At 40.3% G+C, this 25134-nt stretch overlaps 1 protein-coding gene across 1 annotated transcript; it reads left to right on the top strand.

The window, feature by feature from the left end:
- The first annotated feature begins 122 nt into the window (after positions 1-122).
- POP1 (POP1 homolog, ribonuclease P/MRP subunit) lies at positions 123-24487 on the top strand. Its single transcript, XM_054814266.1, has 15 exons — positions 123-457; positions 4071-4253; positions 5107-5282; positions 7705-7953; positions 8504-8591; positions 8906-9081; positions 9723-9973; positions 10104-10197; positions 10999-11110; positions 12015-12134; positions 18374-18489; positions 19508-19699; positions 20601-20755; positions 21601-21945; positions 22772-24487. Exons 1-15 carry the CDS (start codon positions 337-339, stop codon positions 23433-23435), a joined length of 3042 nt encoding a protein of 1013 aa, XP_054670241.1. The 5' UTR covers positions 123-336; the 3' UTR covers positions 23436-24487.
- Positions 24488-25134: the final 647 nt, after the last annotated feature.

Here is a 25134-nt window from a genome sequence, read left to right as displayed (position 1 = left end):
CCGGCCGCCCGCCCCCTAAAGCCACAGCACACGCTACCGCTGCCGCCGCCCCGCAGGGGTTTCTGGGAAATGTAGTCCTTCGGGGAGTGGTGGTGTGTGGTTGCGCCGCGCGCATGCGCGGTGCTTAGGTTCGGGCGGCCGCGTGTAGCGGGCGGAGGTCGTGCTGTGGGTGCGTGTCGGGCCGTTCGCCGCTGCATCGCCCGCCGACCCCTCCTCGCCTTCCCCTTCCCTCCCGTTACGGAGAGGCTGAGGAGCCCCCGCTGGGTGCCTAAGGCCCGCCTGAGGGGCGGGTTGGTGTGACCCCCTTCTCCGCACGCTCCCCGGGTCCTGCCGGAGATGTCCGGGGCGAGGGAGAAGCAGCGGGCCAAGAAGATGAGGAACCAGCCGCCCAGCGTCACTCTTTCCGCTGAGCCGGGGCCCTTTCCCGGCGGCGGGAGCAGAGCCTGCCCGCCCCCAGGTACGGCTGGGGAACCCTCTACCCAGGGCCGGGGTGGGTGACCGCGGAGGGGGCGTGTGTCCCCCTCAGGACCGGGTGTTCCCCTCTCTTCAGCCCGGGCGGCCGGCGAGGTGTGCGCGGTGTGGGAACAACCCTGGGCTTCGTCCTCTGCCGTTGACTCCTTCAGCCATGGTTCTCCTTATTACACCTTTTTCTGCGTCATCCCTTCGATTGTACATCAAATCCTTGTCCACCCGCTGCGGTTACTGGTCTTAAAATGGATTTGAGTGTTATACCCCCGGCAGTGACCTCCCTTCTCTTTCTGTCAGACCCGGGTCCCGCAGGAGGAGCTGGTTTACCTGCTGGCCCGATGATAAATGCACTGGTGTTCTGTCAGATCAGCATGCCCAGCCAGTTTGCCTTTTGGCGCTTGTAGCTCCTGTGTCTATGGAAGAGCACTGGCAGGAGGCCGCAAGGCGTTTCGCTGAAATGGCAGTTGTGCCAGGTCATTGCTGGAGCGTTTTGTACACAGGTAACCTTTGCAGCTGGAGACTGAAGGATCCTGTCAAGCTGTATGCCAGATGCTTTTTTCATCTGTGTTTTCACATGCATCCTGCATGGACTTCAAATTGGACTTTGATTTCTAACACCCCCTTGTTTCATGTTTTTATTTTGTTACTTGCATTGTTTTTTTGAAAAAAAAAAAAAACAAAACACATAAGAGCACGGTCTGTTACTATGAGGCCTTCAGAAGCTGACAAATTAATCTATGGAGTTAAACAAAAAGATGATTAAATATCACTGCTTATGTAGGTGACTGTAGAGTTCCTAAGCAGACAATGACATAGCAAATTATGGTCAGCCCTGTCTGAAGATTTTGGAATATCATTACAGGAGTACTTCCAGATTAAACACATTTTTCTAACTTTATTTGTAGCAGGGAACTTCTAAGATTATGTGGTTATGTTTTTCTGTCCTGTTGAATAGCATGTATTTTAATCCATATAACATTCTTCTGTAGTGTTAGTATCTTGGTTTTATAGGGCTATTGTGTAGAAACAGGAAAGAAAAAGTCTAAATAGGAGTTATAAAACTATGGATCTACATAGTACCTGAAATAATTTTTCATTAGGTATTAAGTCAGTCACTGTATTTTGAAATATTCTTCCATCCTCTGATTAAAATACTTCCTCCATTCTTAGGCTAACTTGATAGTGAAAGGATATTTTTGTGATACGAGTTAGTTGCTGTCCTGCTACCCTCCCACAATTGACTTGGGCTGTAGGTCTGCACAGATTTGCTGACCGAGGCACCATCCATCTCTCTCTCCAGCTATTACCTTCTCACCTTCACCTCACTGTCTGGATAGTGCTGCTCTCAGCCACATGGAGAACCCAGATCAGGGAGTTACTTCACATAAAAAGTAACTTCTGTTTCCACCCCAAATTATTTTTTCATCTGAATTACTGCAGTTCTACATGATGTGTGGTTGCATCAGGGCTGTGACAGCATTACTGCTGAACATAAAACTTCAGCTTTGTGCTTATTTGAAATGGAAAAAGGAGGTTCCTTGACATTTTATGCTCACATAAATTGAGGCTACTGGAGGTGAATCTGCTCCTGGCTGTTCCTCATGCCAATGATAGCATTTTTTGGAACAATGTGATAGGCTTGTTTAAGGAGCTGATCAACCTGAAAACTGATTTTTTTTAATCTCTTATGCTGTTTCTCCTGATGCACAGGTTGATTTTTCACTAGAGGAGCTCTCTGAACTTGTGGTGGGTTGACCCTGGCTGGAGGCCAGGTGCCCACCAGAGCCGCTCTCTCACTCCCCTCATTCACTAAACAGGGGAGAAAAGGCATAACGAAATGCTTGTAGGTCGAGATAAGGACAGGGAGAGATCACTCACTAGTTGTTGTCATGAGCAAAACAGACCGAACTTAGAGAGGAAATTCATCTGATTTATTACTAGGCAAAACAGAGTAGAGGAATGAGAAAATAAAATCAACTCTTAAAACACCTCCCCCCACCCCTCCCACCTTCCTGGGCTCAACTTCACTCCCGGCTTCAACCTTCCCCCCTCAGCGGCACAGGGGGACGGGGAGTGGGGGTTACGGTCAGTTCATCTCATGGTGTTTCTGCCGCTTCTTCATCCTCAGGGGGAGGACTCCTCTCATCATTCCCCTGCTCCAGCATGGAGTCCCTCTCACGGGGTGCAGACCTTCAGGAGCAAACTGCTCCAGCGTGGGGTCCCCCACGGGGTCACAAGTCCTGCCAGCAAACCTGCCCTGGCGTGGGCTCCCCTCTGCACGGGTCCACCAGTCCGGCCAGGAACTTGCTCCAGCGTGGGCTTCCCACGGGCCGCAGCCTCCTTCAGGTGCCTCCACCTGCTCCGGCGTGGGGTCCTCCACGGGCTGCAGGTGGAATCTCTACACCCCCTCATCCTTCCTCCATGGGCTGCAGGGGGACAGCCTGCTTCACCATGGCCTTCACCACGGGCTGCAGGGGGATCTCTGCTCCGGCGCCTGGAGCTCCTCCTCCCCCTCCATCTGCACTGACCTTGGTGTCTGCAGAGTTTCTTACATCTTCTCACTCCTCTCTCCGGCTGCAAAAGCTCTCTAACTGTTTTTCTTCTTCTTAAATATGTTATCACAGAGGCGCTGATTGGCTTGGCCTTGGCCAGCGGTGGGCCCGTCTTGGAGCCGGCTGGCATTGGCTCTGTCAGACACAGGGGGAGCTTCTAGCAGCTTCTCACAGAAGCCACCCCTGTAGCTCCCCTGCTACCAAAACCTTGCCACGCAAACCCAACACAGAACTGTATGGCCCCATGTTTCTTCAAGCACTCATCCTGACGCAGTGGGTGGGGTGGTAGGAATGGCTGTCTTGGCCCTTTTTAGTCCAGTCATCCAGCATGAGCTGCCTGAGAACCATATCTCAAGTTGAACTAGAAATCCTAACCAAGACTTAACTGCATGGGTTGAATAGAAACCAGTCTTTAAGTATACACTTCAAGGCCCTCTTAAACTCGAAGTAGTGGTAGGTGCTTATGACTCTTGAAAGGTTTTTCTGTACCTTAGGAAGCTTAGTGAAGGCTGTAGTTATTTAATTTCAATATTGGTTTAAATGCCTGTACTAGCAAATTAACTTACTGCACCAACATACACATATCATGCTTACCTTATTTATTACTGTAACAGAAATACACGTGAGACAAGAATACATTTGCTTATGGGAAGGGGGCAAGAGGGAAAAATACTAACTTTGCTGGTTTGGTACTAAAACCCTGACTAGACAATAGTAAAAATGATGTTGCATAGACTGATTTTTAGTCAGGTCTTTCCTGTTGGGTCTGATAGAGTATTGGAGGCAAAGTCTGGATTGGGTACCATTTTCAGAATGTGCACAAGTTACTTGATCTACTGTAGGCTTGCTGCAGGACAGTGTGAAATTTGTATTTCTTCCTATAAAAAAGAACTTAATTCTTCTGATTGCTGATGGCTTTTTCAGGTACTTATATTAAATATAATGGGAGGAATGTGCAGTGCAATCTTATGAGCAAAGACAGTGTATAGTTACCAGTTACTCAGACTGCTTCTCGTTTCTGTTCTCTCTTTTCATTTCTAAACCCTCCAGGAGATGTTCGTTCTGAACAGCAGTATCATCAGCAGAAATTTTCGAATCAGTCATCTGGGCCTTCTTACAGGAAAGACCAGTATTTTCCAAAAGGGCAAAACAGAGGAGAGAGAGGCAGAGGAAGAGGAGGATGGCAAGGAGGACGCCAGAGTGTTTCTGAGGAAATGCCAAAATACATAACAGGTTTGTGTATAAGGAAAAGGTCATAATCTGTATGTCCAGGGAAACTTGCTGGTGATTAAGCTTGCTGTCTGTTTCTGTGCAAGAGCAAAAATTAGAACTGATGCTATGTTCTTCTGTTTTTCCTAATTTTCTCCATAATACAGAAGTAGTTGTGTACTGGAATGAGTGACCAGCTGTTACTCAGTGAGTCCTTTCAGACTTCTGAGTTGAAAAGTTGTACTTACTTGTAGTGAGGGATATGCATTTTGGTTTCTGTTTTCTAGCAAAATAAGTACTGACAGTCATCTGCTTTTAATGTAGCCAGTGAAACTGTTTTTGCCCATGATGCGAGTTAAAGACAACTTTTCATCTAACAGTAAATTTATTAAGGAGAGCAGATTAGCTTTTCAAAATGTGGTGGTGCTCTGATGGTAGATACACTTCCATAAGCATAAAACAAGGCCAACCTCTGGATTTTTTATTTGATCATTTTAAAACAGTCTGTAATATGATTACTGCTTCATTTTTTTTTTCCATGCTGAAGTTTTCTTCATCTCTTTGAATGCCATGTGAAAAGATTGCTACTCTAATTTAATAAAGAAGTACGTAATGCGAATAGGACTTGTTGGTTATACCACCACAACTTTTAGATTAATTCATGGATAAGTATTTGCTTAACCATATCTGTAAGCTTCAGAATATCTAAGGAATTGAAATTTCTTCAGTAATAGTGTACAGTATTTACTTTTATCTCAAGAAGTCATTAGACTGGTATACTAGGAATACTCTACTGGAATTCAGTCATTTATGTACAGTGTCCCCTCCTTTGATTTTTGCTGTTTGTCATGCTCTGATGCAGTTCTTTTCATTCCAGTGTCTACCTTTGCTCAAGCTCGTGCTGCTGAGATCAAGGCCATGTTGAAAGCAGTTGCACAGAAGTCTTCAAACTCTCTAGTTTTCCAGACTCTACCTAGGCACATGCGAAGGCGAGCTATGAGTCACAATATTAAACGCCTACCTAGGCGACTCCAAGAGATTGCCAGGAAAGAGGTACAAGTGCATTTTGTAGTATTTGATAGACTATATAGTTGGCATAGCTAATGCACAGTGTTCAGCTGTACATTTACTAATGTTCAGACATCTGCAAAACTTCCCTGTGTATGCAGGTTCTCAAACTTTGACTGATGTTTTGGTTCAAAACGCAGGAACACCTCAGTTTTAGATGGTAGCTCAAGTCAATCTCACTAACCACTTGGTTTTGTGATTATTGAACGTCTTGAAAAGTTATTAGAGTAATGATGATAAAAGGGTCCACTGCAGGAGGGGTTGTTTAGGCAGTGTGTTGGTCCCAGGTGATCCAGGAGTCCTTGATAACACCTGTCTGCCTTACACCCCACCACAGCCGCTGGGTGTGACCCTGCCAACCTTAAGCCAGCTTAGCCTGTTCGTGACTGGCACAATGGTTCATGTGGTATAGCTCACACAGGGAGTTGTTGGCAGGCTGCATGCAGCTTAAGACTTGCTAATTGACTATTTCTGGTTGCTTATGAAACTCTCATTTGTGGCAGTAGCTCAATGTGTAGTCAGAATGCTCCTGTGGAGTTACTTGCTCCTTACCCACTGTGGCCTTCCTGTGTGTTTTTTAAAACACAAAGAATTAAAAAATTGGTTCAGTAGGATTTTATTGTGAAATGATCTGGCTGTTGTTTGGCATTGATCACTTCATTGTCTCTAGACATTTCTTAAACTAATTCAGTGAGTTTGCTTGGTAAGTTTTCTATGTGTTAAGGTTGCCTGATTAATGTATTTCTTGCATTCTTTTTTCTCTTGCATTGTCTTTTTTAATTTCTTTGAGACCTTACCACCTCCACTCTGAGTTCCTGAAGATAATTGTTCATGATTCAGAAATTGCTTCGGGTACTTCCACACATGTTCCTTAAGATGTGTTTTATTGGATCTTCATAACCTGTATCTCGTCTTCTGCTCCTCTGGTTGGCATTCTTTTTGCTTTGTTAGTCATGACAATGTGGCCTGTTTTCTGAGAACTGAAGGAAGAAGGCATGGGCTGTTTTGCGTAGTTAGTTAGGTGCTCTATCTTTGTTAAATAATCTAGATTTCTTTAATGTTTATGCTTGGTTCTTTTGTGTCCTGCTTTTTTAACTCCTTTCACATGTTAGCCTTTCTAACTTCTCTGTACATGCTCGCACTTATTCTCCCATCCTCGTTTCTACTCCTTGTATGACTCTTGGATTTTTGAGATTATTTAATGGGCCCTGGTGCAGCTGCATTTCTTCTGCTATGTTTTCTCTCCTCAGGTCTTTTGGTGTAGTTTGTGTGTTTGCACAGGCTGGTTGTTTCATGTTCTCTTGCAGCGTATCCTATCTCCTCAGCTATTTCCTTTTGTAAAGGTTCTGCCTATTACTTTTCAGCGTTTGAAGTTTACTTCTTCAAATTTAACTGTTCCAATCCTGCTGCATTTTCTTCCTTTTTTCTTAGATCCTTTATCATGCCCATTTTTATCCAAACATTTACCTGAACCATCTCTTATCTCTTCAAAAGCTTAAAGACATAACATTTTTCATCTACAGTGCCACATCCTTTTTTCTCTAATTGTCTTTCTGAACCAATCAGTTGCATACTATTGATCCAGTGGCTTATGATGCCTACTCTGTGGTGGAATGATGGATTTGATGGAAACATATTTTATTTTTTTGTGCATTTCTATTTTGATGTCATAGGTTGCCTCAGTGTTTTTTGTGCTCTTGGCATTGACCTTCTAGCACTCACATTCCTTTGCTATTCTTATAAACAGTGGTCTGTTGCCAACTATTCCTTGGTGAGCTCACAGAGGACATCCTAAATTTTTTGTGTGTGTCTTATAATCCCTGTTTCTTTCTACCACTTCTCTTCACAAAAAGACAAATCAAGCATTGATTGAGAGGGTCAAGCCTTCCTCTCCACCCATGCATTCACCCATAATAATTCAGACCTTGACTGGGTATTTATCAAGCATTTGGTCAAGACATCACCACAGTCCTTGCTTGTTTGCTTCTACACATTGTAGAATCCTTAGGGTCCTACCTGGTGGTGTGAGAGTCCATACTGCTTCTGTATGAGCTCAAATCTCCAGGTGTTCCTAATGTCACATTCTTTTGTTCATGTGGGTATATTGATGTTGGGCAGAAACTTCACACAGGAAGTAGCAGATCTTACTGTTCACTGGTAAGTTTCTGAATGTGTGGAGATTTTGGTTTATCTATGGGTTCCAGTCAAACCTTGATGTACTTTTGTGCATGGGGCTTGTGTATAAAGTTTCAAAAATTAGTTAGCCACAAGAATTATGGAGAAATAACATCAGAATAAAGTGTAACTTAATGCTAGTGCTTCCTGTGTCCTTATATATGTCAGCCTTTTTCTTTACAGAAGTTTGTCCTTTTGAGATTTACTTCAATATCCTCTCTTTTAAAAACAGGCAGAGAAAGCTGTACATCAGAAAAAAGAACAGTCAAAGACTAAATGCCGCAAAGCTAGAAGGCGCCACATAAATTTGGTAGCAGAGTTTAATCGCAGGCAAAGAAAGAATATTTGGCTGGAAACGCATATTTGGCATGCAAAGAGATTTCACATGGTAAAGAAATGGGGATACTGTTTAGGAGATAGCCCTACGGAGAAGAGCTACAGGGCTTGTTACCGAGCCATGACAAAACACTGTCTTCTTCAGGTACCGCATTTACATCTTTTTTTATTTGTTTTCTTTGTTATTTTGCCAAGGTGAGGTAATCAACTGTTCAGTTATAATGAATATTTCTGTCTCTTTGAAGTACTGTTGTGTCAGCTGTTAATAACTGCTAAGTATGAAATGAGTAATTTCATAATTGTGATGAAGGGTATCAAGTATCAGAGAAAACATGAGGAACCTTCAGAAGAGTCTTATGGTAATTATGACTGAAATACTGCATCTTCAGTCTTCTGAAGAGCTAAGAGATTCAGTGAGCCCCTGCATCATCTTCCTGAGCAGGATGCTATTGAAGACATGCGCTTTGTTCAATGTTCTTTTTGGTCTGTTGGTTTGAGAGGGAGGTTGGTCCTCAAATGAGAAATGCCTGACAGCTCTCCTACATCTAACAGTTTTAAGTTAAAAGAGAAAACTCATTTCTCTGACACAAATTTTAGTGAATGAAAAATTACTATGGTGTAAATTGTGAAGGTCCTTCCTTGCCAGGCTCACTTTCAAGATTTGTTCTCACTTTACCACTATCCTGTTGTTTCAGGACTTATCGTATTATTGTTGCCTGGAGTTGACTGGTAAAGAGAATGAGCTTCTGAAGCAACTTGCTCGAATATGTAGCATTGACACAGGTAAATTTTATATAGTGCAAAGTAGGGTTAAAACTATGAACAGACTAAAGGATGAGCCATCCTTTTCCTTTTTTAATATCCTACCAATCTCAGTAGTGGTAATAGAATTGATACTGAGTTGTCATTTTGGTTGAAAAATATAATCAAAATGTCTCATACTAGGACTAGACATTTGTATTTTCAGTTGCTTATTAATAAACTAATTGTGGTACATATTCTTTTTTTGATACTGTCCCAGCAGCCAGACTGAATTTCAATTTTTTTCTTTTTTAAATGAGATTATTTTGTTTTTCAGTAAGTATCTTCTTCTTTAGGATTAACATTTGCAGAGGCTTGTTGTCTGTCTGGAAGATTTGAGGGTTCCCTGAATCTTTACCAAGCAGATCGCTATCCTGAGGATATGATTGGTCCTGTTACGTTTATTTGGAAACCCAGGGATGGGTCTGAAAACAGACAGTTGTGGATCTGGATGCATCCAGCTCTCAAACAGGTATTTTTTTCTCTACAGTTGAACTCTGATTTCTTTATTCATTGTACACTTTTAATGCTGAAGATACCTTCTGAAAGGTGTAGAAAATCTGGATATAATACATGGCTTTAGGAATTAAAAGTTGGAAGACTCTTTCCGCTCTAGCAATATTTATGTTCTGTGGCTTGTTTTTATAAAGCTTGTATAGAAGGTGCGTGCCTCTGAGTGGGGTTTTTTGGTGTTTGAGCTTGTTAAAAGTTTTATAGTGTCACTTGTTTCAGGACGCATTTGCAATATGATGTTGCTTGCTTCACATCCTTCCCACTGGCACCCCCAACAGGCTGTTTGGTCTCATCACAGATAATCATAATCTGATACGTAGCTATGAACTTTCAAAAAAAAAAAAAAAAGAAAAAAAGAAAAAAGAAAAATCTTGTGCACCAGCAATTTGTCTTACATTAATTTGAGTGAGAATAAATTCTTAGCAACATTCAGCATTACTTTCAGCTCTTGATAGTAAGCCCTGGACTTCAGCAGAATGAAGTTGATTGACTTAAATCCGTATAGGAAAATAAAATAGTAGAGTGTAATTCTTAAAACAGTACTTAAGCTTTGCAATGCACTGCTTATCATCCTAATCCAAACTTTTCATTTTTCTTAAGGACATACTGAGAGAGTTAAAAGCAATTTTTCAGTGTTCAGAGCCTGAAGAAATCTATATTCCTGAGCCTGTTGCAACATCAATTCAAGAGAAAAAACAAATGGATGTTTTTCTGAGCCTTGGCAAGAAAAGAAAGAAGGAGGATAAGGAAGGACAAGAAGCTGTGCCAGTGAAAAAAATAATTGGTGATGGCACTAGAGATCCATTGCAGTCCTACTCTTGGATCTCGCAGACTACTGGCATTGTGATCAGGTTTGTTCATAGTAGAGTCAGAAACCGTGACCCTTAACTGGTAAATACAGCTGAATTCTGGCTTAACAGTGCTGGGGAAAAAAATGTGTGTTGTGGGATTGTACATTCACCTGAAATTTTCCTGTTTCAGTGATAGAACTATGGAGATTCTCAGATATCGGCTGATTGGCCCACTATCACACTCCGTCCTTACAGAGACCTTGAAAGCTGCTTCTCTCCAAACAGTAAGGAAATTTGCAGTTTGGATATTGCTGTAATTTTGATAAGATTTCTAGAATGTGCAAGCTTGGTTTTGCTAGAAAGAATTGTAAACTATCTAGCCTTACTTATTATAAAGGCTAACCTATGTATTTCTACTCTGTTAGCTTCTCTGTATTGAGAACTTGACTAATGTTGATCTCAGGAAGAACTATCTGGATTTTAAGTGGGGGTAGGAAGAAAACAGAAGCAATGGTGCTGTTGAGCAGGCTGTGTAGTTTCTCCTGTAGTGATGTATTGTGCTGAGAGGTCTAGAATAATTAATATTCTCTTTGACAAACTGTAGATCATGTTTCTTGAGCAATGAGCTTGAGCACCTAGAGCTAAAGGGTAAGACATGTAAGGTATAAAAAACTGTTGTGTTTTCAATCAAATACTCTATTTCTCCAGGATTTAGTATTTTGTCCGCCTCTTGGCACATAGCGTCGCTGTGGTTTTAATGTTTTGGGGATTTTTTTTGTCTCTTGCAGCAAACATGACAAGGCCATGAAATCTCTGGTTTTCTGTAAGAAATAATTAACAGCAGACTTAGGAAGCATTGTGGATTGCTTGCTTTATTTTTGGAACACAGGTTAAACTGAACAGCTTATTGGGGATTACTGTGAGGTGGAGTATAGGAATAGACCGCATCAGGCAAAAGTTATTTTGGTTTGAAACTTGAAGAGGAAGAAAGCAACCATAGTGATTAAGGTGAACTGAGAGTGAATTCATACTGATAGAAAATACTGAATGACCATTTGAGTTTAATTAGATCTGTTGTTTTCCAGGAGATGGCAGATTCAGAGACAGAACTGAATAACTGGTGGGTAGAAAACTGCAAAGACTCTGAAAAAATATCTCTTCATCAACATCAAAGTGCTATCTTTGAGCTATTAGAAGGTATTTGGGCATGTGGGTGCTATGGGAGCAAGAGGAAACTCTTAAACTCTAGTGGTCAAAGCTGGCATGCTAATAAGTTGACTTCAATTTGGAAATGCTTATTTTTTGCTTGATCAAGAGAGTGATACCATTGAGCATGTGCTTAGGTCATTACTGTGGCGTGATCCTCTGTGTAGTCCAAACTCTTAACAGATGAACTGAATCTTGTTTCTTACCTTAATGAACTTAGATTTGAGATTGCTGATGGATATACAGTCTGACATATACTCTCACACTCTCCCCCCCATACACACCAAATTAAGACAATAAGTTGTAAAATACCTCCACAGACAAAATAGTAGGCTCCTACCTAAAGTGAAAGTATCATACCTTCCTTTATATATTTTTGTTTCTAATGAACAGTTGTATATTTGGATGAGTTGTAAAGTATCATAAAGTTAACAATATTTCCTCACTTTCTAGCACTGAAGCAGGTAAGGAACTGGCTTTGGTAGATCTCACACTATACTTGAGCTATCCAGTGTGAGACAGTTAAGCAGAGATGAGGTAAAACTTTTAAAAAACACTTAAACATTTCCTTTCTCTGGTTGTCAGTTCTTTGAGATGTGCCAAATGTAAAGGATGAATTGAGTCTGTAAGTTGTGAGAGTGAGCTCGCTTCTATGCTAAGCATAAATGTAATTGCAAACTAAGTCTTATGCTGCTATTGTTGTCTTTTGTTGTTGAACACTTAACAAGCATTGGTGAGTTTTCAAAACACGTTAAATCGAGTACTCTGGATTGCTTCTCTGGCTTACAGTGGTGTCACATCCCTGCAGGCAAAAAATGCACAAACTAGTAGTGCAGAAAAAGATTGCAGCTTAATTCATAGTTTCATGGTAACGTTCATCTGTGTATTTTTAAAGGGATAAGTTCACCATCAGAAATGCCACCAGGTACAATACTGGGCCTCACTGTTGGAGATCCTCGTGTCAATTTGCCAAAAAAGAAGACAAAAGCCATGCCAGACTTTGAAAAATACCAAGGTAAAGTGCCTTGCTTATCTTATGCTTCGCCAAAGGCAAGATATTCAGTTTCTCTCTGCGCTTTGTTTTCATTTACTGTCGTCTTCTGCTGATTGTCTCTTGCTGTTTTCCTCTAGCATTTGATTTCAGAATATTTCCTTCCCCTTTCCACAGCCCCTGGCAGAACAGAAACAGCTTGAAAGTTGCATAGATTTTAGAGCAGCAGTTGTGAGGGAGGGTCATGCACCAAAGCTGGTCTTGTGCTCAGTGGAAGCCTCTGTCTGACCATACAGATGATCCAGGTTCGAATCCTGGCAAGGCCAACCAGGTGCTAAAAACTATTTAGTATGTTTCTGTTTGGTGTTTAGTCTTCCTGATCCTGTTTATCTTCCCAAGAAGATACCTGCTGTTTCTGGTTTATAGTCCTACAATGATGAAAGTTGCAATTCCACTGGAAAAAAAAAAATTACCTTTGCAAGATTAGCGTTTCAAATGGCCAAGATGCTGGTTATGTTAAAAAATGAAAGATGCATACATGACTTCTAAAACTTTCGTTTCAATGCTGATTTATACAACATTTCAGTGCAAAATTCAAATTCAGTTGGATTTGAGTGTCCTTGAAAAATGTCCATATACAGTATACAATGGGGTTTGCGTACAGTGCTGTGTAGGCATTTCCAATTAGGTTGACTGGACACAGACTATCTTACCTAATAGCCAGCTTGCAAACAGTAGCGAATAGGACAAGGTGAAGGTTCCAGAGACTTGAAAATATTTGTTTTTCTTGGTGGTGTGTTTGCAAGTTGCTAGAATAATCTAGCCTTACTTTTCACTTAAAACAGGTTGAACACCTATTCTAGTTATTGGTTTTTAGCTCTCTGCACAACTCTTTTATTTGAGTTTACTTACATCCTCCTATTCTACCCTCTATCTGGAACAGCCTTTCTCCTGTTAATTAGTTCTGCTCAGCTAGCTTTTTCATCGTTAACGTTCCTGTTGGAAGTGCTGCAGCATACATGACCTCTACTTTGGTTCCTTCCTGCTGAGAAGTAAGGTGAGCTGTATAGCACTTGTTTACAGATACTGGTTTGAGCTGGTAAAGGAGTTAGTAACTACAAGAAGTAATTCAGCCCCCTTCATTCTGCTTGTCATGTCTGTGAAGATGTGTTCAAGAACGCAAGATCAGCAGAAGGTATCTGGGCATTGGAAATGTCTCATAGTAGTTTCTCTTCCACTGCCAGAGCTGGTTGTCACTCAGGAAGGAGGGCCATGGTAAAGAGGTAATGAAGGAGGAACAAGAAAATACTGATGCCTTTTTTCCTTTGGCTGGTTAGAAATGGCCATCTTCAAGATCTTTCTACTTGGGGTTATCCTTCACTTGCAAAAAATCGAAATCACAAACCTTTGGAAAATTTGGTGTTGCTTTCTGGTTCCTTTCTGAGTGTTTTTTGTTTTGTTTATTTCATCATGAACTTAAAACAGCATTGCCCTCTCTGACTTTTATTCAGGAGAGGGAGAAGGTCCTTGATCAGCTAGCAAGGAAGGGTGAACTGCATGGTACCTTCTAATTTAGGTTCTGAGAAAGGACTTGATGTTATACAAGCGTGTTGCTGCTAAATAAGTCGAGTAAGCAGAAAGATGAAAGAAGACAGACAATACAGCTGTCTTCTAGTGGAAAATAAAAAGGACATCATGGTAAGGGAGTAGAAAAGGAGGGGCCAGCCCTCCTACAAGAAGCAGCTAAGGAGAGAATAAGGGGGACTAACAGTTCAGCAGGGAAAGTGGCTGCTCTTTTCCACGTTTCCCTCCTGAGTGACTTCCTAATGCTCTGTTGGAAGATTTACAGGATCATTCGCAATCTCCTGCGTACCTATTACATGTGCAGTGGGGGAATTCTATGGCATGGTAGTTCATCTCTCCTATCTGAGGAACTCAAGGCTGAGGTCTAACTGCCAGTCTCCTGTCCCCCTCATCGAGTGTTCCTAGGTGTTGGTTGGAAAGAGAAGCTATTGTTACTCTCCAAAGACTGTTGTTCCTAACCTAATTTTGTAGTTGGCTCTGTGACAGCTGCTACCTGTACTATATCTTTGCCTTAATGGGCCTCCTTGCTCAAGTAGCTAAAAGCAGAGAAGTTATGGGGTTTTTTAAAATGCTTCTAGAAAATTAACCCCTGTTGGGTTATTAAGCTCAGATACTTCTATAATTTTCTAGTCGGGGAAGGCATTCAAGTACATTTAATTCTTGGTGGTTTTGAAAGAAAAAGTAAAATTGCATATGTATTAATAAAAGGAAGCCTAGACACAATCAGTTATTGTGCAGAATGCATTTTATGTCTAATCTGTTCTCTCTATGCAAGCATTATGCTTTCTTGCCGCTATTTACAGTTTCAGGACCCATTATAAGGTCTTCCTGAATTCTACTGGTTTAGTTCGTACTCTCCTTGGAGCGTGGGGTCTTGTTGCATATTTCACTGCCTCTATACACCAGTTAGCGCTACGTACTGATTCTAGTGTTGTACTCTTCCCCAGGACCCTGTTATTGGCCACACTTGGAGTCAGATTACTGAAATAGCCAGCAGGAATTTCATCAAAAGCAACATATTCCCAAAGATTATTCTAGTTTGATTTAGCACTGTTGCCAGCATTTTTCCAATCAGTTCTGTCCCCTCATTTCACTGGTTCTTTTGCCAAGAGTCACCCAGGAATGGAGACTATCTTCCTCTTTAGTTTTCTGAGGGGCAATTTTTTTAACCAAAAAAGGAAGGAATTTAGTCATGGCACATAGTATATATCACTACAGCAATAGTATTACCAACATTTTCAGAGTAACACCCACCCAAAAAAAAGTTAGTCTTCTCTAAGATCTGTAATTCCATTTGGGTGGTATTAATTTACCTCTTCTGTAAGAAAAAATCTTTTTGAGTCTTAGAACTACATAAACTTCCTGAGCTTTGGTTTTGATGTAACCTTTCTCAGATGCGGTAATATAGTGACCTGATCTTTATTTAAGAAATGTTAGTAGTCATTCATTTGCCTTAATTACATGTCATGTTGATGGAGCAATAAAAAGGAACTCTTGCTATATTCCACACTTTTTTATCCCCTTTTTGCTTCCTGGACATTCAAATACTATTAGGATTAGTATTGGTAAGATTGCAATGGCACTGGTTATGTTAGCAGATTCTGTACGTGCTGTAGCCTCTTGTTCTTTCATGTTGTATAAAAGCTAACTGATTTTTCTTAGGAAGTCTTTACTAATTTAAAGATGCATTGTTTGTCAAATGAGTGGATAGTTTAGGTAAGTAACAGCCATCATCTTTGCCAGTGGATTAGCGTACGTGTAATCTGTGAAATGATACACATCTGTCCATATCCCTGTTATTGTTTTCAAAATGCTGAAGATATATATATGCCTGTGTACTTTTTCCCCTGTGAGAGACACGCTAACCTATCAAAGGTAATTTCAGTCTTTCCCAGTTACTCTCACTCCTGAATGCATGTGCATGTGTGCAAGCTGTGTACGTGCTGATGGGATTTAATCACAGAACTGTCCTCGTTTCTTTAGGTTGGGGGATAGAAAGTTTGTGAATAAATCACTTTTCACTACCTTCTCAGCAGGTTTATGCCTTCTGGAAGTCAAGGCTCCCAGTAAGCAGTCATTGCTTACATGACTGCAAATTAGTGCCATTCTTTTCTCCATTTTAAAGTGTGCTTCCAACATTTTGATATGCTTTTACTATCTTCTATGGGAGAATGCAAATTCCACTGCCTTAAAAACTGCTCAACATGGAGTATGGTGGAGCTTTTAAACAATCAGTGAGTACGATGTGTAGAAGGAGAATGCATCGTGAAAGATAAGCAAGCTGAAGTTCCTTCTGCAGACACAGAGCCTGAGTCTGCTTGTAAACGCATCTCTTGCAGAGGTTTAGGTATCTGGCATCAGTTGTCCTGGCACGCACCCATACGTACATATGGCTCTGAAACTGCTCCCTAGCAGTGCTTATATTTTTGGTTTTTCTGATATTTCCTCACAGAGGGAAGGAAAAAAATTCAAATAGAAGAACTCTTACTCTTAGGCCTGTGGTCTAAGACTGTTAAGATAATCAGCTACATAAATCAGAACAACAGCTTGAAATGGAAAAAACCTTCCTCTGTCTGCCTCTATTGTCTAAGCACCAACCATTGACACCAGCAGAAGTAGATAACATGCTGATTGTCACTGAGCTTTGTGTGCTTAGTAATACAACTCCCTATTTCCCATACTAGTTCTAACATCTTACTTCCACTGTGATCAGCAACTTATTCATCAGTAGGGTTATTTCCCCAGCAATCTTAAAATGTGGACTGAAGAAAACAGGAGAGAGGTAAGAAATAAAGAGAACTTGTGTGAGGGTTTGGGATTATGAATTGAATTATACTATGTTTATTAGAGAGATTAAATTCTCTAAGTTCAACAGGGATCAAGGAGAAAGAATGTACCAAGTTAGATATTTTAGGGTAGTGAGGGGGATGTTGGATGGACTGTGGTGATGGAGAGAGACTGATCTAAAAGGGCTTTCTAAAGTAGAAAAAAACCCCAAAACCTCATCCCTTTATAAAATATAGAATTGTAAAGAACTCCAAGAATATGACGGGGATAGACTGCCTAAGCTGTGGTAATAGAAAGAAGTGGTAAAAAAACTTCAGAGAAAGTTACAGTGAATAATTTACAGTTGAAGGAACTAGAACATGTTTAAATAATTTAACATAAAGAGATTCTGGTGTTCATGAATGCATTCTGTACAGAAGATGGAAAAGTCACTTTCCTTACTTTCTGTTTGCTTGTAATTATGTGCCCTTTCCCCTTGGTTATCTGTAAGAGTCAGGAAGGAATTCTCCACCACTGCCACTACGCACAGTTTTGTTGCTGTTGCCTTCTCCTTCCTTTGAGGCATTGATATTTGCTGTATATCCAGACTCTTAATAATGGGGACATCTTAAAGATTATAGATTTTAAATAATTATTGCAATTATGTTTGGCAGTACCTATTGTATTGTTAGTATCACTGAATAATCCATATCTTCTGTGCTCAAAGTCTTTGTCAACGTTAACCAGAAAAATTAGCTGAATCTTCTTTTGAAAGACTAAGTGATCTAAAAAGCAAAAGAAAACCCAACACCTTGTGTTCCTTTAATACGTAAGATCTTGTAGATGACAAAATGAGCAACAATCCCTCTAAGTTTTAATCAGAGCTATTAATAGGCTCATTGTATTGTTTATTGGTAAGAAATATTTTATCTAAAATATGGATCAGCATGCATTACATATGGTACAGTGAAGGCTTTTAATCCATACATCACTAAAGGTAGGTATACATTTTCTCTGCTTTGGTTAGGTTGTGGAGCTGAAGAAAAGATAGGTTATTTAATACCTCAATGATCAGTTTTAAAGCTAGAAGTATTATTTATCCTCAGTAATGCACGCAACTGTTGGTCTGTGCAGACATAAGCAAAAACTAATCCCTTCCTTGCAGTCCAGAGCCTGAAAAGATGTAGAGTAGGAAGCTAGTGCTAAATAAGTAATTGCTTGCTAGTCATACCCCTAAAAATATTTCCTGTATGTACATTTCTTAAAGGTCATCCTCGTTTCTCTTACAAGTTTACTTAGGTGGACTTATTTCAGGCTTTGTAATGTTGCTTTTTCTGATTTCCACCAAACCTGTTGAGCTTCACAGTCTCCCTGAAAGGCCAGATTCCAGAATATTAAAGGTGGCATGCTAAAGATATAACTTACAGTGCCAAAGGTGGTAATCATTCCTAATAATTTTGTATGGAATTACCACTACAATCTCTGGCTCTCTTTATTGCTTGGTTCAACCAAACACTGATAGCAAGTATATTTCCTTATAGCATTTCTGGGCTTATAGGTCTCCTAGCGCATTCAGTTTCCAAAGTCCTTGAACTCCCATTGTCCTTTCTCAGCCACTTTGAGAGAGAAGAATCTGCAGTGGCAGGTGCAGAGTGGGTGGTAAATGAAATGCCTAGTTGTAAGAGAATGCCAGGCTAATGCTTCTAAACCTAACAGTTTATTTCGTATTTTGTGTCTGGAGAAACATGTGATGGTAAGATATTGCAGAAGCAGTGATGCTTGTTAAGCTTTTAATAGTCTGTTTACTTAGTTGTCTGCTCATTGTGCTTACGATAGTGGAGTGGTTTTGAAAATTTGATACTTAACCCACAGAAATTGTTTGAATTTTGTTTGAAGATTCTCTTCTTTTGTAGATAATGATAAAGTTAGGCAGCTGTACCTGGAGGGTGTACCTGTAGACTGTGCTCACAGCTTTATCTGGGACCAGGACATCTGTAAGAACGTCACTGAAAATAAAATCTCAGAGCAGGTAACTAAGAAGTTGGATTGCCATGGAGAAAATGGCTAATGGTCCATAGAGAGAGACTCCTGAAACTTGTATAAATCCAAGAGCAGTAGTTTTGTAACATCATAATATCCAGCTGCTGAGTTGAAGAATTTGTTCTGTAGCCTTTGTGTAATGTTTTTGCATTTCCATTGACAATGGAGGAGCAACCCACAAAACTCATGGGTAAAATGGTGATTTAGTCACAAGAGGTGATAAACTTTCAGCACCTTTGTAATCCAAAAAAGAAAAAAATATTTGTATGGCAGAAACATCTCTAATTTTCATAAAGACAATATTTAGTTTTGTGCTCTTTCAAATTGGCTGCCATAGTGTAAAAAAGCAGAGTACTTACAAAATACTACCCTAGTGCATAACAGTTATCAGCACAATCTTTTTGTAAATGGCGGTGTTCTTCATGCTGTCATGAAATGTAATGTTTACCTTATAAAACAGCTGACGCAGAAGGGACATGTAAAGAGGTAGTCTGATGTTCTGGGTTTTTAATAAATGTATTCTTAACATGGTACAGCGAAATATAACAACTGGTGATTGACAAAGCCTTGGTGCCAGCATGCTTTATGTGAAACTGTTTTGTGACCAAATGTTCTTTCCATTTCCCTGGATGTAGCTCAGATTTGCTCATGTATTGACAGACTGTCTGAGAGCACCTGTTTAGTCTAGTCTTGTGCACAAATTTATAAATACCAAGTTGCAATACTTGTTTTCCCTCCTTCCTCTGTGCTATACACTTTTGCTCTGAGTTTCAGTACCTGTCCTCCATCAAGGTCTGTGGAAGTAGGAAGGGGAGGAAAAAGGGTGCTTAATACTTTTTTCTAAAAACACTTTTTGTGCCTCGATGAAGGTCAGTTCAAATGTGTAGTATATTACTAGTATATTTTTCCTAGTTATGAGCTCACCTCCTCCCTGTATCTTGGAAGGGTATTTAGAAGAGGAAAAAATGGTCACTAACTTGTCGGAAATGTCTCCTTGTCCCCCTCAGGATTTAAACCATAGGAGAGCTCAATTACTGGTACCTGGATCACACCTTGATTTGGGTCCTTGTGAATCTAAGATTCCCATATTGTTGGTGCAGCAGCCAGGGAAGATGGCTGGAGAAGATCGACCAGGATGGGGGAGTGGCTGGGATATCTACCTCCCAAAGGGCTGGGGCATGGCTTTCTGGATTCCTTTTGTAAGTGACTCTTATTGCAAATTGCAAGTAAATATAACAAATTTTATCATTTGGTTCAAAATAGTAGGTTTTAGAGAGTGTATTTCACACTGTGTAACCAATTCACAATTACAGGATCAAAATCCCACTTTAAAAGAGGGTGTATGAACTGGTTGATGACAGAGGCTTGGTCTTAAAATCTTAAATAGTAGCTTTCCATATCTTCTGTTGGGTATAACTGTGCCCACGTGGCAGTCTAAAGCAGGAAATCGGAGTGGGGAGTAAGGAGAGAAAGCTGATGCTATAGCTCTTTGTTTTTGTGTTTCTAAGGGCATATGTCTCTAAAGAGAAGTCATTTGGTGCCTACTGCTAATCCATTTCCAGCTTGGCTATCGCCACCACTCTGTCAACAAATTTTGTTTGCCTCTGATTTGGAGGAGAGCTTAAAAACACAAAGTTTGAGTTAAGCTTGAATATTTCTCTGGTGCTGTTTGGAGCATCCTGCTTTGAATGTTTAGATAGCAGTTTTAATGTCTTTCTGCAGTTAAATTTATGCTTTTGAATGCGCAGGGGGATTAATTGCAGTGATACCTATTATACAGTTAAAATAAATTGGACAGTGACTTTGTCAAAGTAATATGACATTCTTGGCAACATACAAGATCAGAACCTGTGAAATTTGTCTTCAGTTTTGTTGATAGTTTTTCAGAATTAAATTTAAAGAACATGACTAACATTTTTGTTGAAATGGGCATCTAAAACTGTGAAAACCGTACTTAAGTTTATTTATTTTGAAAGCTAAAGTGATAGACTTTCCCTTTTCTAAGGCAGTGGCTTCTGGAGCATTAATGTGTTGTTTTTTCAGTTAGGAACCTGGAATCAGTACAAACATTGCTTTTTTGGGTTTTGATTTTTATAACAGATATATCGAGGTGTACGAGTTGGTGGCTTGCAAGAGGCTTTAAAGCATTCTGAATATCAAAGAATACCTCACACTCCAAATGATTTCCCAGACTGCCAGGCAGGAATGCAGTTTGCCAAAGAACTGGAAACCAGTCTTCTTGAAAAATTCAAACGGTAATATTAACTTCAAAATCGATTGTCAGAATGAAAAAAATGAATATGCTTAAAATATTCCTGTAATTATCTGTTGTGTTCATTTAGACTTGGACTTTATTGAGACTTTTACACTAGTGTTTTAAATCCTAATACTATAAAAAAGAAAAGAATCCTAGGTGTGTTTAACAGAAAAGCTGTGCTCAAAACTGCATATAAATTGACTAAAACCTTCTATTCCCAGAGATATGCTCAGTTATAAGGCTGTAACAAGGCTGCATAACAATAAAATAAACAAAGCTATTTCAAGCTCCCTTAGCAGCAAATAAGGGAGGAGGTAGGAGAAGGCAAAGGCAGAATATCAAAGTATGTACTAAGTGTTAAAGAAGGAAGTGAACGAAGAGGTGTATTTCAGTGTCCACTTTTTAAATAGCAGGTATTCTGAAGTTTGCCTTCATTTTCACTACAGTAAACACAGAACTCTTAACCATGAGTATGGGGTAGCTGGAAGTGTCCTCTGCACCCACTGGTGTTGGCTCCCCTTTCAGCTAAGAGGGGGAAGTAGGAGAAGTTTGGAGGAAAAGGTGGTGGTGTCAGTCACAGCAGATGGAAATATCCAGCATGATGGAAGGGATATGGTGGTCAGAAATACAGCAGTGTTGTCTGGAAGTATAGCTTTAAAATTCTTGCTCAATGAGACTACAAAGAGAATGCACAGTTATCTTTCTGTTCCAAATATTTGGTTGTGAAAACAGAAAACATTATTAAACCAACAGGACAAAGTAGATGGTTAGCCTTTTGAAGTGCTAGGGACTGAATAATGTCCTGGGAAACAAACATTCTTACCTACTTGATTTATCATTTAGACGTCCACCTGCAAAAAGGACAAACTATGTCAAGCTGGGCACTCTGTCGCCTTTTGTCTGTCCTTGGGGGCAGCTGACGAAGAACTGGGAAGGAAGAATGAAAGCTTCAGGAGAATTTGGACATCCTTCTTCCCCTCACCCTGAGCACTGCACAACTGGAGGGCGTAGCTTTTGTGACCCCAAAGCAGAAGTGGTCAAAGAAGCTTCCTCTGAGACTGGTGAGGTAGAGGAGCCCATGGAAACGACAAGCTCTGAAGGTGTCCTAAGGACAGGTGATGTTACAGGCACCCAGGACTTTGGTGAGAGAGATGAAACTATGACAAGAAGTGACTTTATTGTTCTCAGGTATGTCAGAATGATACATGCATGTGAGGTGTTACTTCTTTATTGGGAATTACTGAATTGGGGAAAGGAAGAGCTCACCCTTCATTATTAAGATGAGAGGATTATTTGATCCAAATATAGTGAGGAGATTAAATAGTTTTGTTGTGGATCAGAATTTGCTGTTGAGTGGAAGTCCTTCTCCTGCTTTTCCCTAGCAAACTTGGTGACTAGACAAAGTAAATTTCTTAAATTATCTTAAATTTAACACTCGAGTTTAAAGCGTTCTTGGAGTTGGCATATTCTGCCTGCTTCCAGGTGGATGGAGCTTTTACAGGCTCATATTTGTGATTTTAAAACTGTTGCTGTGTAAATCAGCTTGCATTCTCTTTTCTAATACACCATCACAGGTGATTCTTGTGCTACTTAATAAGGTCTATCAAGAAAATAGAGAATCCCCTGCATTGCAATGCAACGCATGAGGGCAGCAACAGTGTTTGGAAAGTGCCTGAATGCAGCGCTTTCATTTTTGTGTAGTTATCAGGGGGAGAAAACATTGGCAGTTCTGGACTTCATTAATGTCACTGAAGGTTTTAGAGCATTTGTGATTTAACAAGTTTTGTGGATTTTAACAAGTAATGTGTCCTTCTGAAGAAATAGCCTCACACATGAATTCCACTCACCCATGTTCTTTTTGTGTTCAGAGCAATACAAATATCAGCTTGGAAGGGTACAGAAAGCCCCAGGGCTTTTTTTAATCGTACTTTTGCAAATATGCGAGGCACTGGATTTCTGTTACACTATGTGTTAATAACTATCCTTGATGTTTATTTTTAAAAATTTTTAATAGAAGCGAGAAACTACTAATGCAGTTGTCAGCCTGGTGCTATCCCACTGCTGGAAAAGATCGCCGAATCCGCCTTATTTCTCGACTGGGACAGAAGGAAATGACTGAAGATGTCTTTTTGCCAATCTTGATGAGCTATCCAAGGGCTCTCGTATGGGTCAACTTGTCTCTCTTGAGAAAGGGGAACCCTGAATTACATACCATGATTTGCATTCCAACGGAAGACGACTTGCTACATCTAAGCAAAGACAAACTCTTCTGTGGTCCTCAAGAACCCAAACATCATGATATATTCAAGCACAAGGTACAGAAACTAAAAGAGGGGAAGAAGAAAAAGAAGAAAAGCAGTAACACAAAGGCTCTAGAAAGTGACCCTCTGAGCATTCCAGATAAAGAAACAACTGAGGAGCATGAAGACCTCATTCTTGGCCTTTGGTCAGACGCTCTCCCAGATGTTACTTCCCACTGCTCCAGAACTCTCTTGGGATATGTCACTCGAGGGGATTTTTCATTGGCTGTGGGCTGTGGAGAAGCACTGGGTTTTGTTAGCTTGACAGGGTTAATTTATATGTTGCACAACCAGCCGGCAGATAAAAAAGGGCTTGTTTTGTTAAGAACTCCAGCATCTTTACAGTACAGATTTGCAAGACTTAAAATTGAGGTTTAAGTATCATTGCAATGCAGTAGAATGCCAAAAATACCAAAGAATGTCTGTTTTGTCTTCTGTGGCCTTTCTGATATGTCTCAAATTTGAGGAGATTCTGAGCCCCAACAACGTCTTGAGGATGATGAAATAATTAAAAAGCTTTTTAGCATTATTCATGAAAATAACTAATGCATAAACAGACCTAGTATTACTTCTGATGCCTGCATTGCTAAAAGTTTCTAATAGTAATGCATCCATTATCATGATCTTCTTACCTCTAAAGAAGTATATTGTTAATTTTTTCACCTCAGAGCAGTGGATGCTATTACAATACACAGAAAATCATTATTTTCCTTTTAGAAATCTTTTGGTCAGATGGATTGTAACTTTCCAGTGCACTTTCACATGTAACTGCATGCAATCTGGACAGGTGTATGTAGCAAGTGGCTTTTCCTGATTTTTTTTTTTTTGTGTCTGAATGTATGCGGCTGCAGAGGAACAGAGCTAAGTCAACAAATCTATTAAGAAAGCAGAAGGGCACTTTGGAAAAGCTGGGTGCTTAAATGAAATGCAAATAAAATATAGCCCAGCTATGTAATTTTGAATTATAGCAACTGGAGCTCTTAAAATTGGAAAGTGTATCAGTCTCTCTAGTCTGAGAGAGGAAACTCTATTTTTGAAAGGTAATAAGCCTTTCAGATGCAAATTGCTGTTGGTGGATCAGCATACATTTTCTGTTAATAATAGGGGATATTTTGGTTCCTTAAAACATGAGGTTATTTTTGTATGGAATGTGCTAGGATTGAAGGCTTCTTCATTTTACTGTATGGTTTGTGAATGTTGTTCAAATTCATAAAACTTGTATGCTGGAGGGGTGAGGGGAGAAAGGTGTTTGATTTGACTGGGACGGTGTGGGTTGGTTGGTTTTGGTGTTTTGTTGGGGTTTTTTAATGATAGCCTTAAGCTTCTAGCCATTCTTGAGTTAAACAGCTTGAACACGAGTTTACAATAATACACTGTAGCTTATTAGCAGCATGATACAAATATATACCAGTTGGTAAAATTACCCTGAAATGATCATGTACAAATAAAAATCTATTCTTGATTGAAGAGTCTACTGACTAAGCTTGATTCTTTAAGAAATTAAATATGGATCAGTTAATGACGTAGTCTTTCTAAGTATCAGTCTGCAAATTAATTCCCTCATTCACAGTTTTGTTTGAAAAATTCTTAGGCAAATAGATTAATGTTGGGTTTAGTTGTTTGTTGGAGGAAGGATTTAGAGTACCTTACCTTCACAATTATTAACATTGTTGAATTAAACGTGGCACACACATGGGGAAGGGGGGAGAACATCTCTGATTGCAGGGGAAGTATGGGAAATGGAACTGGATTTATTATTTTTTTAAAAGTCTTCAGAAGACCAGTTTAAGAATCACATGCTAGTTGGAGTTACGGTGTCACAGAGGACAGAAAGATGCAGCCTCCAGCCCAGCTTGGACCACAGCTCCATGAGAAATCATGCCTAATGGCTCCAGCATCACTCACCTTCGATGCACCTGATAAAGCAATCATCGTCCCAGAAAGGTCCCGAGAAGCATCTGCGTGAAAGCCGGCAGATGGCCCCCGAGGAAAAAGCTTGGTGCTGCGCAGGGCTGGGATTCACACGCTCCTCGCCCTGTGACCGCGAGTGCTGCAGCCTTGTAGGTATGTGTGAATA

This window comes from Grus americana, chromosome 2, assembly GCF_028858705.1.
Source record: "Grus americana isolate bGruAme1 chromosome 2, bGruAme1.mat, whole genome shotgun sequence".
In the NCBI taxonomy this organism is placed as follows: Eukaryota; Metazoa; Chordata; class Aves; order Gruiformes; family Gruidae; genus Grus; species Grus americana.
This window is presented reverse-complemented; position numbering and strand designations above follow the sequence as displayed.

Bases quoted from the DNA above. Each gene is read 5' to 3' on its own strand.
- POP1 (XM_054814266.1), top strand. From the start codon at position 337: ATGTCCGGGGCGAGGGAGAAGCAGCGGGCCAAGAAGATGAGGAACCAG. The intron at 8,592-8,905 runs GTAAATTTTATA...CTTCTTCTTTAG, and splicing joins AATATGTAGCATTGACACAG to GATTAACATTTGCAGAGGCT. The intron at 19,700-20,600 runs GTAAGTGACTCT...TTTTTATAACAG, and splicing joins TGGCTTTCTGGATTCCTTTT to ATATATCGAGGTGTACGAGT.